Here is a 15,564-nt window from a genome sequence, read left to right on the forward strand (position 1 = left end):
GGCCGTCCTCAAGGACCAGCTGACAAGGCTGGAAAATATAATAAAAAGTATATACACACATACTGGTGTTATACTGCGGCCAGCGATCGCCTCAGCCTGGATGTGCAGAGCTAGGGTGGCTTGGTCGGATTCCCTGACTAAAAATATTGATACCCTTGACAGGGACAGTATTTTATTGACTATAGAGCATTTCTATATATGCGAGATGCACAGAGGGATATTTGCACTCTGGCATCATGAATAAACGCGATGTCCATAACTGCCAGAAGATGTTATGGACACGACAGTGGTCAGGTGATGCAGATTCCAAACGGCACAGTATGGCCGTATAAAGGAAGAGGACTTGTTTGGGGTCGGTCCATCGGACCTGGTGGTCACGGCAACTGCTGGAAAATCCACCGTTTTTTACCCTAAGTCACATCTCTGCAGAAAAAGACACCGTCTTTTCAGCCTCAGTCCTCTCGTCCCTATAAGATCATATCTGCCCAGGGATAGAGGAAAAGGAAGAAGACTGCAACAGGCAGCCTATTCCCAGGAACAGAAGCGTTCCACCGCGTCTGACAAGTTCTCAGCATGGCGCTGAGACCGTACAGGACCCCTGGATCCTACAAGTAGTATCCCGGGGGTACAGATGGGAATGTCGAGACGTTTCCCCTTCGCAGGCTCCTGAAGTCTGCTTTACCAAGTCTCCCTCCGACAAGGAGGTAGTATGGGAAAAAATTCACAAGCTGTGTTCCCAGCAGGTGACAATTAAATTACCCCTCCTACTACAGAAAAGGGGTATTATTCCACACTATATTGTGGTACTGAAGCCAGAAGGCTAGGTGAGACTTATTCTAAAAAAAAAAAAATTTTTTTTTGAACACTTACAAAGGTTCAAATTAAGATGAAGTCACTCAGAGCAGTGATAACGAACCAGGAAGAAGGGGACTATATAGTGTCCCGGGACATCAGGGATGCTTACCTCTATGTCCCAAATTTGCCCTTCTCACTAAGGGTACCTCAGGTTCGTGGTGCAGAACTGTCACTATCATTTTCAGACGCTGCCGTTTGGATTGTCCACGGCACCCCGGGGTCTTTACCAAGGTAATGGCCGAATTGATGATTCTTCTTCGAAGAAAAGGCGTCTTAATTATCCCTTACTTGGACGATCTCCTGATAGGGGCATAGTCCAGGGAACAGTTGGAGGTCGGAGTAGCACTATCTCGGATACTGCTACAATCAGCACGGGTGGATTCTAAATATTCCAAAATCGCAGCTGATCCCGACGACACGTCTGCTGTGCCTAGGGATGATTCTGGACACAGTCCAGAAAAAGGTGTTTCTCCCGGAAGAGAAAGCCAGGGAGTTATCCGAGCAAGTCAGGAACCTCCTAAAAACAGTGCATCATTGCACAAGGGTCCTGGTAAAAATGGTGGCTTCCTACGAAGCAATTCCATTCGGCAGATTTCACGTAAGAACTTTTCAGTGGGATCTGCTGGACAAATGGTCCGGATCGCATCTTCAGATGCATCAGCGGATAACCCAATATCCAAGGACAAGGGTGTCTCTCCTGTGGTGGTTATAGAGTGCTCATCTTCTAGAGGGCCGCAGATTCGGCATTCAGGATTGGATGCTGGTAACCACGGAGCCCAGCCTGAGAGGCTGGGGAGCAGTCACACAAGGGAAAAATTTCCAGGGAGTGTGATCAAGTATGGAGACTTTTCTCCACATAAATATACTGGAGCTAAGGGTAAATTTATAATGCTCTAAGCTTAGCAAGACCTCTGCTTCAAGGTCAGCCGGTATTGATCCAGTGGGAAAAACATCACGGCAGTCGCCCACGTAAACAGACAGGGCGACACAAGAAGCAGGAGGGCAATGGCAGAAACTGCAAGGACTTTTCGCTGGGCGGAAAATCATGTGATAACACTGTCAGCAGTTTTGCATCCCGGGAATGGAAACTGGGAAGCAGACTTCCTCAGCACGACCTCCGCCCGGGAGAGTGGAAACTTCATTGAGAAGTTTTTTTCCACATGATTGTAAACCGTTGGGAAATACCAAAGGTGGACATGATGGCGTCCCGTCTGAACAAAAAACGGGACAGGTATTGCGCCAGGTCAAGGGAACCTCAGGCAATAGATGTGGACGTTCTGGTAACACCGTGGGGGTACCAGTCGGTGTATGTGTTCCCTCCTCTGCTTCTCATACCTAAGGTGCTGAGAATTATAAGACGTAGAGGAGTAAGAACTATACTCATGGCTCCGGATTGGCCAAGAAGGACTTGGTACCCGGAACTTCAAGAGATGCTTACAGAGGTCTTATGGCCTCTGCCGCTAAGAAGGGACTTGCTTCAGCAAGTACCATGTCTGTTCCAAGACTTACCGCAGCTGCGTTTGTCGGCATGGCGATGGAAAGCCGGATCCTAAGGGAAAAAAGGCATTCCGGAAGAGGTCATTCCTACCCTGGTCAAAGCCAGAAAGGAGGTGACCGCACAACATTATCACCACGTGTGGCGAAAATTTGTTGCGTGGTGTGAGGCCAGGAAGGCCCCACAAAGAAATTTCAACTCGGTCGTTTCCTGCATTTCCTGCAAACAGGAGTGTCTATGGGCCTCAAATTGGGGTCCATTAAGGTTCAAATTCGGCCCTGTAAATTTTCTTCCAGAAAGAATTGGCTTCAGTTCCTGAAGTCCAGAAGTTTGTCAAGGGAGTATTGCATATACAAACCCCTTTTTTGTGCCTCCAGTGGCACTGTGGGATCTCAACGTAGTTCTGGGATTTCTCAAATCACATTGGTTTAAAACCAGTCAAATATGTGGATTTGCAGCATCTCACATAAAAAGTGATCATGCTCTTGGCCCTGGCCTGGACCAGGCGAGTGTCAAATTGGTGGTTTTTTCTCAAAAAAGCCCATATCTGTTTGTCCATTCGGACAGGGCAGAGCTGCGGACTCGTCCCCAGTTCTCTCCCTAAGGTGGTGTCAGTGTTTCACCTGAACCAGCTTATTGTGGTGCCTTGCACCTACTAGGGACTTGGAGGACTCCAAGTTGCTAGAAGTTGTCAGGGCCCTGAAAATATATTCCAGGACAGCTGGAGTCAGAAAATCTGACTCGCTGTTTATACTGTATGCACCCAACAAGTTGGGTGCGCCTGCTTCTAAGCAGTCGATTGCTCGTTGGATTTGTAACACAATTCAACTTGCACATTCTGAGGCAGGCCTGCCACAGTCTAAATCGGTTAAGGCCCATTCCACAAGGAAGGTGGGCTCATCTTGGGCGGCTGCCCGAGAGGTCTCGGCATTACAACTCTGCCGAGCAGCTACGTGGTCAGGGGAGAACACGTTTGTAAAATTCTACAAATTTGATATCCTGGCAAAAGAGGACCTGGAGTTCTCTCATTCGGTGCTGCAGAGTCATCCGCACTCTCCCGCCCGTTTGGGAGCTTTGGTATAATCCCCATGGTCCTTTCAGGAACCCCAGCATCCACTAGGACGATAGAGAAAATAAGAATTTACTTACCGATAATTCTATTTCTCGGAGTCCGTAGTGGATGCTGGGCGCCCATCCCAAGTGCGGATTATCTGCAATACTTGTACATAGTTACAAAAATCGGGTTATTATTGTTGTGAGCCATCTTTTCAGAGGCTCCGCTGTTATCATACTGTTAACTGGGTTTAGATCACAAGTTGTACGGTGTGATTGGTGTGGCTGGTATGAGTCTTACCCGGGATTCAAAATTCCTCCCTTATTGTGTACGCTCGTCCGGGCACAGTACCTAACTGGCTTGGAGGAGGGTCATAGGGGGAGGAGCCAGTGCACACCACCTGATCCTAAAGCTTTACTTTTTGTGCCCTGTCTCCTGCGGAGCCGCTATTCCCCATGGTCCTTTCAGGAACCCCAGCATCCACTACGGACTCCGAGAAATAGAATTATCGGTAAGTAAATTCTTATTTTGTGCAGCTTCAGAGTAGCTCCAGAGCTACTCCTAGCTTGCGATCACTGCAGACTATTTAGCTCCTGTTTTGACGTCACGAACACTCCCTGCGTTCGGCCAGCCACGCCTACGTTTCCCCAGTCATGCCTGCGTTTTTATCTGGCACGCCTGCGTTTTTTGACTCACTCCCTGAAAACAGTCAGTTGAAACCCAGAAACACCCACTTCCTGTCAATCACTCTGCGGTCAGCAGTGCGACTGAAAAGCGTCGCTAGACCTTGTGTAAAACTACATTGGTTGTGAAAGTACGTCACGCAGACGCATTTCGCCACATACGCATGTGCAGAAATACCTATTTTTTGCCTGATCGCTGTGCTGCGAACGAAAGCAGCTAGCGATCAACTCGGAATAACCACCATTCTTTTGCAACATTCTCACCCACTCCGGCTCCTTCTGAGAGGGAAGGGCCACCACATTACCCTCTTGTGCATCTAAAATGGGTTCTTCCTGGGAAGAACCTTTCCCAATGTCTGACATGTTACACACTTGTACACACACACACACACACACCCCTATCACACAGGGGAGCTATTGGGGACCGACCACACTAAAGTATGTCAGATAGACACAGATGGATCTGCCAGTCCACACACTGCGCCTTATTGTGCATTGTGGAACTATTACCCACTTACAGCGCATATACCAATAATAGGCCCACAGACCTAATTATAATGAACACTCTCTTCCCCTTCTATAACACCCTGTATTGTATCAGCGTTGTCATGAGGTGAAACAGCGTTCAGGAGCTTCACACTGGAGTTTCTGCAGGAGAAAAGTCTTAAAAAGCCAAAGGCTCCTGCGGAACCGTCTATACCCCATGGTACTAAAATGGACCCCAGCATCCTCTAGGACGTAAGAGAAATATATATATACATATAAAACAAGACTGTGTATCACTGACACATAGACAGAGCCATACCCACAGTAGTTCCTATGGTTGTATAGCGGGCTATATATTTACATAGTAAACCACACAAACCACACAGTACTCTCAGTATTAGCAGTAGTGGGCAGTAATACTCAACTGTCCTGTAGATGCAGGCAGGAGAAAATAAACCAGGACCAGGCTCAGGGAGCCAGGTATAGGGGAGACAAGGCCCAAAACTCACTCCCCAGCCAGAGCAATAATGTTTTAAAATGGCCGCCCGGCGTTTTATGGACAGGACCAGCTAAGGGAGGCGCAATTTTCCTGAAACTGGCAGTTAACCCTTTGTTTCAAGCCAAGCCAGCTCAGGGATGGGGGAGGGGCCGCAGACCACTACCTATCCCCCTTAGGTGCATTACCTCCAGGGACTGCCTGTGTCTGCCGCAATGTCCCTGGTGGTCTAGTGAAAAGGCACAGCTGTCCTGATGCATCACAGCCCCCACACCCCACTGTCTCCACTGCTGGGGTGGATCCCTGCTGCGGGCTCCAAGAGCTATGTGCGCCTCCAATGAGTCCCGCGGCAGTAGTCATTAGCCCGCCTACCAGCATTGGATGATGGAGCACGGTCCAAGTACACCTGTACCACTGCTCTTAAGTAATCCTGGAGCTTCTTAGCCCCTCTTCATGGTGCTCCTGCCAGCATCAACTTAAAAACTGGCGGGACCTGGAGGGGAGGCGGGATATAGGGGACGGGAGGCCAGAGGGTTGCTCGGTAATAAAATGTAACCTATTGGTGCCCGGATGCCTCAACATCCAACCTATACCCAGCATAATGAATCCTGTGCCCCCTAGTGGACGAAAAAGAAACACAAAATTGCAAATAAATAAGCCGAATAGAAGCAAGTAAAAATATGCACAATAAAATACAAAATATTCCAATAAATTAGCTCTTAATAGAGCGAGATATGTTTGTAGTACACAACAGGGGTAGAAATAACAGGGGGGGAAAAACAAGGAAAGGTTTGCAAGCAGAGTGCATCCAGATCACACTCTGCGTGTCTCACTGGCTTACACAGATCCTCTGGAGTGGGGTGCAGTCTGAAAGGAGTATGTGGGAGCTGCAGATGCATTTTGTGTATCATAAGCTCTTCACAACAAATGTGGCTCCTCCCAACATGCCCTGCCTTTTATGGTCAATATTCCTTTTTCCACACGGACCAATATTTTTGTGGGCAGAGCATTATTTTCAAAAATACAACTAAGATGCACCAATAAATTGCAGAGATTAACTTGATATGCGCCACTTGTATAACTGTGTGCCACAGTAGCTTTTTCCATGTCATGTTACATTGTGCTACAAGTACAGACTCCGTTGCACACATATATACAGTACAAGTGGCACATATCAAATTAATTTGTGCAGTTGCCTGGGGTGTCTTAGTTGCAACTAAAATGCATTTTTGGGCAAAAAATAAGCTTGGCGCAAGCTGAGTCGTACAGGACCTGGTGGTTAACTGGCGCCAGGCATTTCACACTGCATGGAGTATTCAAGCTAAGTGTATGAGGACACAACTGTTGGTGTTGCTTTGTAGTTGCAAATAGATCTCCTGCTCATAACAGGACCTATCCATGAGGACAACGCTACCACACTTGTCAGATGGTTTAACGACAATGCTTTTATCATTTTGTAGGTCCCTAATAGCTGTTCTCTCTTTTCTAGTGAGATTCCACTTTTGCTTACTCAAACATTGATTGTTGCCCAATACCAACCTCCTTTTACCCAGCGCATATAAAAAGCAGCTACATTGAGAACTTCACCAGGTTGATGATATTAGACAACATAGCTAGTCTGAGTGAAAAAGAGTACATCGCAAAGTCCTACATCCCATTCTTGTATACAATCACTGACCATGAGAAAGAATTAGGTTTCTGGACCAAACATATCTGAGCACAGAAAAATGATCATAAAAAAAAAAAGCATCAGATTCATTTAGCAGCACAATTACAGTACTTCTTTAATGGAGAACATTGCATACAATGCATCCACACAACCATGAGTACAAAGTTCAAGTTGGAAAAAGACAACATCTGCCAAAATCCACTCTAGGGGAATAACCTGGTAATCTGGCATCGGTATATAGAGGACTTCTTATTTTTCTGGTATGGATCAGAAGACAAATTCAGAACTTTGTGAACTCTCCTTAATAGCAACCATTTTAAATTGCATTTTACCTACAACATAAGTCAACAATCCATTCACTTCCTAGATTTGACCATACGCATTGAAAAAGACACCACTCAAACTAAGGCAGACCACTCAAACTCAGACATTTTCTGAAAGCAGCAATCATTTACAATGTATGGTTTTGCCTTGTAAATGACTGCCGCTTTAAAAAAACATCCATGATCGACTGACATCCCGCAGCTCCGGAATCTAAGACCCTATTACATATACCCCTTTGTTTGAGCATTTTAAGAAAATTCATGGATGCTCTACAAAACATATTAAAAGTTTTCTGGGCATAGAGAACGTTAAATCTACATGTATTGAAAGAAATATAAATGCCAAACTTGCAAGGTGCAAATTAAGTGGACCTTAAATCTTAAAACCATTATGCACAAAGGTCTTGAACTCAAATATTTTTATGACTCTCTCTCATATTCAGACTCAATCCTTGCTCAACACTTCCAATAATGTGGAAACTGGAAGTTGCGGCTTACACACTTCTGGTTCACGTGGACAGAAAAGTATTGAGCATAAAAGATAGAGCATGTTAGGGAGCCGCATTTGCCTTGAAGAGCGTATGATAGTGCAAAACGCTGGTGCTCACACATGCTCCTTCCAGACTACACGCCACTCCAGAGGACCTGTGTAAGCCAGCGAGACACGCAGAGTGTGATCCGGATGCACTTTGCTTGCAAAACAATGCCAGCCTTTACATTTGTTCTGGTACGGGTTAATTTTTATTCTGCACCTGTTGTGGGCTACAGACTTCTCTTGCTCTATTAATTGCTAATTTATTGAAATCTTTTGTATATTATTGTGCATATTTTCACTTGCTCCTTGTAATTTTATGTTTAACTGTGCATATTTGCTTCTTTTGAGCTAATTTATCATTCTGCTAGGTTCTGTGGACATTTATTAGTGCTCACTGAAAGTTAATTTGTTCACTTCTGTCTATAATAAATGTATTAGGACATTATTTCCTATATTGCCTGCTTATACTTGAATGGAGTAACACGAGAAAACTCAAAGTGTTTGCATGTATTTTATATCATTTTGTATCTAGAAGATATCACAATATTTTATATTTTCTTAATTTCCCCATATATTGCCAGATTCTCAGCCAACATTCCGTCAAATTAAGGGAAGTACTCCACATTTTACAATTTATACCTTTTCTATGCTTCTTATGTTACTGCCCAGGGTATACTACCACTGTACTTTTTTATTTCTTTAGTTTATAAAGATCTGTCACAGAATTTCATAAAAACATTTGCACAGTGTTAAGATTTTGGTAACATAACAACCATACGTCCATTTGTGTCCATTAGCAATATTGCAACGTCTAATTACCGTAATAAAAAAAAAATGAAACCCATACATGTTCTTACGTACCAGCACGCAGCAAACTAATGCCTGTGACTGAAGAAAAGAATGGAACAGAACTGCGGATGATAAATGCTTGACCCACCTTTTGATTTATGTGGATCCTCATGGTTGTTATTTGCACTGGCAGAATGGGAGACAGATCTGGACCTGCTTTTAGTGGATATATGACTGGGAAGTTCTCCAAATGCTCCCAGTGACATTGACTCCCTTCCATATCTTGGAGCAGAGCCAAAAACCTCAGTAACATTAGAAGTCAACGGGATATATGACGGTTTATTCCGATTCACTGGACTTGAATGCCTTCCATCTGGTTGGGAATACACATTAAATAAATAACAGACGATAATTATGCAAAATAAAACCTTATAGATAGACAATAACAAGTAACAACAATCTTACTGCTGGGACTTACATCACACAATGCATACAACATCAAGACACAGGGAACTAAATTGATCTGTTACCTATGAGTTAGAGGTCAACTGATCTTTTAGAAATTCAAGTATATATCAAAATTGCATTTTTATCCTTCAAAGACCACTAAACCCAACATTTAAATCAGACATTGATATCATGGAGGTAAAATACAGTGGTCAGGGTTTATTTTATAAAAGAGCTACAGTGGAATGTCAGGTAAAATATTACCTACCAACTGTATTACATATATGTAGCTCCTCGCACATGTTAAGGACAATGCCCTGATGCAATCTCATACAAGTCAAAAAGTTGATTCTACAACCATTCGACTCCTGTGACAACATTGGCCATCTGCATGAAACAACCAATCTTGACTATGTATTCTGCAAAGCCACTCTTCCAATGACTGCTTAGGGGGATATCTAATTAGCCCCGGTAAATTACCGGGGCTAACTGTCCCACCAGGGGCTAGCTAATTAGCCCCGAGAAGCCGCGGCATGCGCCGGTTTATCGGGGATTTTGTTTCACCTGCCTCCGGCAGGCAAAGCAGAAACCCCGGAAACAGACCCATTTTCATCCGAAAACGGGGCTGTTTCACACGAAAACACACAGGTTTCACTGTTGGAAACCAGCTGGATATTCAGGATGAATTCAGTACACCCGCATGGCCTGAATGAAAAGATCAATTGGAACTCCTTACTTAACTTCTATTCTTTTATTATTAACAAGAACTATTGTGTAGTATTATTTAACAATAGAACAACCTCTTAAGCTGATTACTATTCATTGACAAATAAACATAGACCAAATAAACCAAATAGGAAAATTCAGTACAGGCGCTATTGATATAGAATAACCACACTAATATATTTAGCTTATTTTTGCAGCTCTCACTCAGTAATCTGAAACAACTGGGAAGATAAATGTGTTGAACATATAGACTTAACTATATAAGAGAGCGCAAAAAATAATATAGTATAAAAACAATTTATTATCATACAAACCCAATTGGTAAATAAATCAAATTTTGGTATAACAATAAAACCACATCACATCACTTAAACCATTATATATGCCAGTAAACTGATGTCCATGACCAGTCCCAATTTGAACGTATTTATAGATGTCCAAAGATTCTTACATGGACAGAGATGTAAATGAATGTCCCGGACCAATCAATGGCTCCCTGTATTGGAGAATATATGTAAATGGATATCTTATTGTAGGTACTGGCCTTTTTAATATAGTGGAGATATGTGCCGAAGTGAAGCTTAACACTCCGCTGGATATGATTTAATGATCCTCTTCATCCATATAATGCAGTCACAGCCCCCGTTATTAATGCATGTAATGTCTCACCGTTGGCATTTTTGTATCTCTCGTCCCTTGAACTCCAAACGGTGCACTTGTAGCCGTACAATGCGGGGAGATGCTGTCAGACCCTATGGCACAAGGGCTAAGACAGCAATGTAGAAGACGGTGGATCCCTGACTGGGGCAGCACAGCCGCAAGCAGCACGGGCGGTCTGCAGGTGATTCGTCCCCGGCTGGGACAAAGCGGCTGGAAACACAAGAGGTGATCTGCAGGAAGATTGGTCCCAAACTGGGATGGAGCAGCTATCCGCGGCACGAGTGATCTCCACAGTGGCTGTGCCAGTATTAAAGGCTGGTAAAAATGTGGGTGAAGTGGGTATCACCTTTACGCGTTTCTCCGATGTAAATGGCTGTCGGTTTCCTCAGAAGGTAATCCTGATACCAGGGAGTCCCAAATATTTAAAGGCATTGTCTACCAATTGTCCACCAATCGGTACTGATTTAGCCTATATGTTAATTATCAACAGGTGCTCCCTCATCCTGCAGGTCAACCCCATGCAGGTGTGTAGCAGGGATTTGAATTAAAACGTGTGGTTTTCATTATATCAATGGTTCAATAGTACAAGTGTTTACACTCAATGTACATTGCATACATATAAACTTATACATATAACCATCTAAAACAATTATGAATAAAAAATAAAGGTATATTTACATACTAAATGATAGTATGTGCATCAGAGAGAGAAACTGTAACAATTTAAATGGTTCTTTTTACAGGGTTAAGTACAACTTCCAGCATGCTCATAATTAGTGGAGCCGCTGTGGCTCAACATACTAATAGCCAGTACCATTCAGCACTGAAGTGCAAGTTTGAATCTCATCTGAGAACCATTTTTTTATATATATATTTATTTAGAAAGAGAATACACTTTTTGTCTACAATTAGTATCAATTATTATTATCAAATATTAATTTCTTCTTTTATTCATTTAATTGCTGTTATTGTACATATCCCCAAATTTGGCCCAACGTCACTTATACAATAATTGCTACATATAGTCCTAATAATAAGTGAATAGAGGATATATATAGGAGAACATAATAGTTGCACTCCCATTATACTAATGCAAAAAATGATAGGATACATAGTAGAAAATTCGAATACTAGCGTAACAATCCATAGAGAAGATATGTTATATAGATGGATTCAATCTAGATTTCTCTGACGTCCTAGTGGATGCTGGGAACTCCGTAAGGACCATGGGGGAATAGTGGCTCCGCAGGAGACTGGGCACAAAAAGTAAAAGCTTTAGACTAGCTGGTGTGCACTGGCTCCTCCCCCCATGACCCTCCTCCAAGCCTCAGTTAGATTTTTGTGCCCGAACGAGAAGGGTGCAAGCTAGGTGGCTCTCCTGAGCTGCTTAGAAGTAAAAGGTTAAATAGGTTTTTTATTTTCAGTGAGTCCTGCTGGCAACAGGCTCACTGCATCGTGGGACTAAGGGGAGAAGAAGCGAACTCACCTGACTGCAGAGTGGATTGGGCTTCTTGGCTACTGGACATTAGCTCCAGAGGGACGATCACAGGTTCAGCCTGGATGGGTCCCGGAGCCGCGCCGCCGGCCCCCTTACAGAGCCAGAAGAGCGAAGAGGTCCGGAGAAAGCGGCGGCAGAAGACGTTCCTGTCTTCAAATAAGGTAGCGCACAGCACTGCAGCTGTGCGCCATTGCTCTCAGCACACTTCACACTCCGGTCACTGAGGGTGCAGGGCGCTGGGGGGGAGCGCCCTGAGACGCAATAAAAACGATATAAAAACCTTATATGGCTAAAAAAAATGCATCACATATAGCTCCTGGGCTATATGGATGCATTTATCCCCTGCCAGTTTCCTGAAAAAAGCGGGAGAAAAGGCCGCCGTGAAGGGGGCGGAGCCTTCTCCTCAGCACACAAGCGCCATTTTCTTTCACAGCTCCGCTGGAAGGACGGCTCCCTGACTCTCCCCTGCAGTCCTGCACTACAGAAACAGGGTAAAACAGAGAGGGGGGCACTATTGGCAGCTAATATATAAATACAGCAGCTATAACAGGGAGTAACACTTATATAAGGTTATCCCTGTGTATATATATAGCGCTCTGGTGTGTGCTGGCAAACTCTCCCTCTGTCTCCCCAAAGGGCTAGTGGGGTCCTGTCCTCTATCAGAGCATTCCCTGTGTGTGTGCTGGGTGTCGGTACGATTGTGTCGACATGTATGAGGAGGAAAATGATGTGGAAGCAGAGCAATTGCCTGTGTTAGTGATGTCACCCCCTAGGGAGTCGACACCTGACTGGATGGTAGTAATTAAAGAATTACGTGACAATGTCAGCACTTTGCAAAAAAACGGTTGACGACATGAGACAGCCGACAAATCAATTAGTGCCTGGTCAGGCGTCTCAGACACCGTCAGGGGCGCTAAAACGCCCGTTACCTCAGATGGTCGACACAGACCCTGACACGGATACTGAATCCAGTGTCGACGGTGACGAGACAAACGTAATGTCCAGTAGGACCACACGTTACATGATCACGGCAATGAAGGAGGCATTGAACATTTCTGACACTACAAGTACCACAAAAAAGGGTATTATGTGGGGTGTGAAAAAACTACCAGTGGTTTTTCCTGAGTCAGATGAATTAAATGAGGTGTGTGATAAAGCGTGGGTTTCCCCCGATAAAAAACTGCTGATTTCTAATAAATTATTGGCACTATACCCTTTCCCGCCAGAGGTTAGGGCACGTTGGGAAACACCCCCTAGGGTAGATAAGGCGCTCACACGCTTATCAAAACAAGTGGCGTTACCGTCTCCTGATACGGCCGCTCTCAAGGAACCAGCTGATAGAAGGCTGGAAAATATCTTAAAAGGTATATACACACATACCGGTGTTATACTGCGACCAGCGATCGCCTCAGCCTGGATGTGCAGCGCTGGAGTGGCTTGGTCGGATTCCCTGACTGAAAATATTGATACCCTGGATAGGGACAGTATATTATTAACTATAGAGCATTTAAAGGATGCATTACTATATATGCGAGATGCACAGAGGGATATTTGCACCCTGGCATCTAGAGTAAGTGCGATGTCCATTTCTGCCAGAAGAACGTTATGGACGCGACAGTGGTCAGGTGATGCGGATTCCAAACGACATATGGAAGTATTGCCGTATAAAGGGGAGGAGTTATTTGGGGTCGGTCTATCGGACCTGGTGGCCACAGCAACGGCTGGAAAATCCACCTTTTTACCCCAGGTCACCTCTCAGCAGAAAAAGACACCGTCTTTTCAAACCCAGTCCTTTCGTCCCTATAAGGGCAAGAGGGAAAAAGGCCGCTCGTTCCTGCCCCGGGGCAGAGGAAGGGGAAAAAGACTGCACCATGCAGCCTCTTCCCAGGAGCAGAAGCCCTCCCCCGCTTCTGCCAAGTCCTCAGCATGACGCTGGGGCTCTGCAAGCAGACTCGGGCACGGTGGGGGGTCGTCTCAAGAATTTCAGCGCGCAGTGGGCTCACTCGCAAGTGGACCCCTGGATCCTGCAGGTAGTATCACAGGGGTACAAATTGGAATTCGAGACGTCTCCCCCTCGCCGGTTCCTGAAGTCTGCTCTACCAACGTCTCCCTCCGACAGGGAGGCAGTATTGGAAGCTATTCACAAGCTGTATTCCCAGCAGGTGATAATCAAGGTACCCCTCCTACAACAGGGAAAGGGGTATTATTCCACGCTGTTTGTGGTACCGAAGCCAGACGGCTCGGTGAGACCAATTTTAAATCTAAAATCTTTGAACACTTACATAAAAAGGTTCAAATTCAAGATGGAGTCACTCAGAGCAGTGATAGCGAACCTGGAAGAAGGGGACTATATGGTATCTCTAGACATCAAGGATGCTTATCTCCATGTCCCAATCTACCCTTCTCACCAAGGGTACCTCAGGTTTGTGATACAAAACTGTCATTATCAGTTTCAGACGCTGCCGTTTGGATTGTCCACGGCACCACGGGTCTTTACCAAGGTAATGGCCGAAATGATGATTCTTCTTCGAAGAAAAGGCGTATTAATTATCCCTTACTTGGACGATCTCCTGATAAGGGCAAGGTCCAGGGAACAGTTAGAGGTCGGAGTAGCACTATCTCAGGTAGTGCTACGTCAGCACGGGTGGATTCTAAATATCCCAAAATCACAGCTGATTCCAACAACACGTCTACTGTTCCTAGGGATGATTCTGGACACAGTCCAGAAAAAGGTGTTTCTCCCGGAGGAGAAGGCCAGGGAGTTATCCGAGCTAGTCAGGAACCTCCTAAAACCAGGACAAGTGTCAGTGCATCAGTGCACGAGAGTCCTGGGAAAAATGGTGGCTTCTTACGAAGCGATTCCATTCGGAAGATTCCATGCAAGAACTTTTCAGTGGGATCTGCTGGACAAATGGTCCGGATCGCATCTTCAGATGCATCAGCGGATAACCCTATCTCCAAGGACAAGGGTATCTCTCCTGTGGTGGTTACAGAAGGCTCATCTTCTAGAGGGCCGCAGATTCGGCATTCAGGATTGGATGCTGGTAACCACGGATGCCAGCCTGAGAGGCTGGGGAGCAGGAAGGACCTGCTCCAGCAGGGACCTTGTCTGTTCCAAGACTTACCGCGGCTGCGTTTGACGGCATGGCGGTTGAACGCCGGATCCTGAAGGAAAAAGGCATTCCAGATGAAGTCATCCCTACCCTGATCAAGGCCAGGAAGGATGTAACTGCAAAACATTATCATCGCATTTGGCGAAAATATGTTGCGTGGTGTGAGGCCAAGAAGGCCCCTACGGAGGAATTTCAACTGGGTCGTTTCCTACATTTCCTGCAAGCAGGATTGTCTATGGGCCTAAAATTAGGATCCATTAAGGTTCAAATTTCGGCCCTGTCGATCTTCTTCCAGAAAGAACTGGCTTCAGTGCCTGAAGTTCAGACGTTTGTCAAAGGGGTACTGCATATACAGCCTCCTTTTGTGCCTCCAGTGGCACCTTGGGATCTCAATGTAGTTTTAGGGTTCCTAAAATCACATTGGTTTGAACCACTTGCCACAGTGGATTTGAAATATCTCACATGGAAAGTGGTAATGCTGTTGGCCCTGGCTTCAGCCAGGCGCGTATCAGAATTGGCGGCTTTATCCTATAAAAGCCCTTACCTGATATTTCATTCGGATAGGGCGGAATTGAGGACTCATCCTCAATTTCTCCCTAAGGTGGTTTCAGCGTTTCACATGAATCAACCTATTGTGGTACCTGTGGCTACTAGGGACTTGGAGGACTCCAAGTTGCTGGACGTAGTCAGGGCCCTGAAAATATATGTTTCCAGGACGGCTGGAGTCAGAAAATC

The 15,564-nt window shown here is 45.1% G+C and overlaps 1 protein-coding gene across 6 annotated transcripts in view; it reads right to left on the reverse strand.

The window, feature by feature from the left end:
- Positions 1–15,564, reverse strand: part of LRRC49 (leucine rich repeat containing 49) — a 394,882-nt gene that overhangs the window by 347,939 nt on the left and 31,379 nt on the right. For all 6 annotated transcript variants that reach the window (XR_010179247.1, XM_063926210.1, XM_063926208.1 and 3 more), the window contains one exon: positions 8,534–8,758. Coding sequence is in view for 5 of the 6 variants with exons in the window: in XM_063926210.1 (XP_063782280.1) it covers positions 8,534–8,758 (225 nt within the window). In the remaining variant the exon portion in view is untranslated. The remainder of the gene's footprint in view (positions 1–8,533; positions 8,759–15,564) is intronic.

This window comes from Pseudophryne corroboree, chromosome 6, assembly GCF_028390025.1.
Source record: "Pseudophryne corroboree isolate aPseCor3 chromosome 6, aPseCor3.hap2, whole genome shotgun sequence".
In the NCBI taxonomy this organism is placed as follows: Eukaryota; Metazoa; Chordata; class Amphibia; order Anura; family Myobatrachidae; genus Pseudophryne; species Pseudophryne corroboree.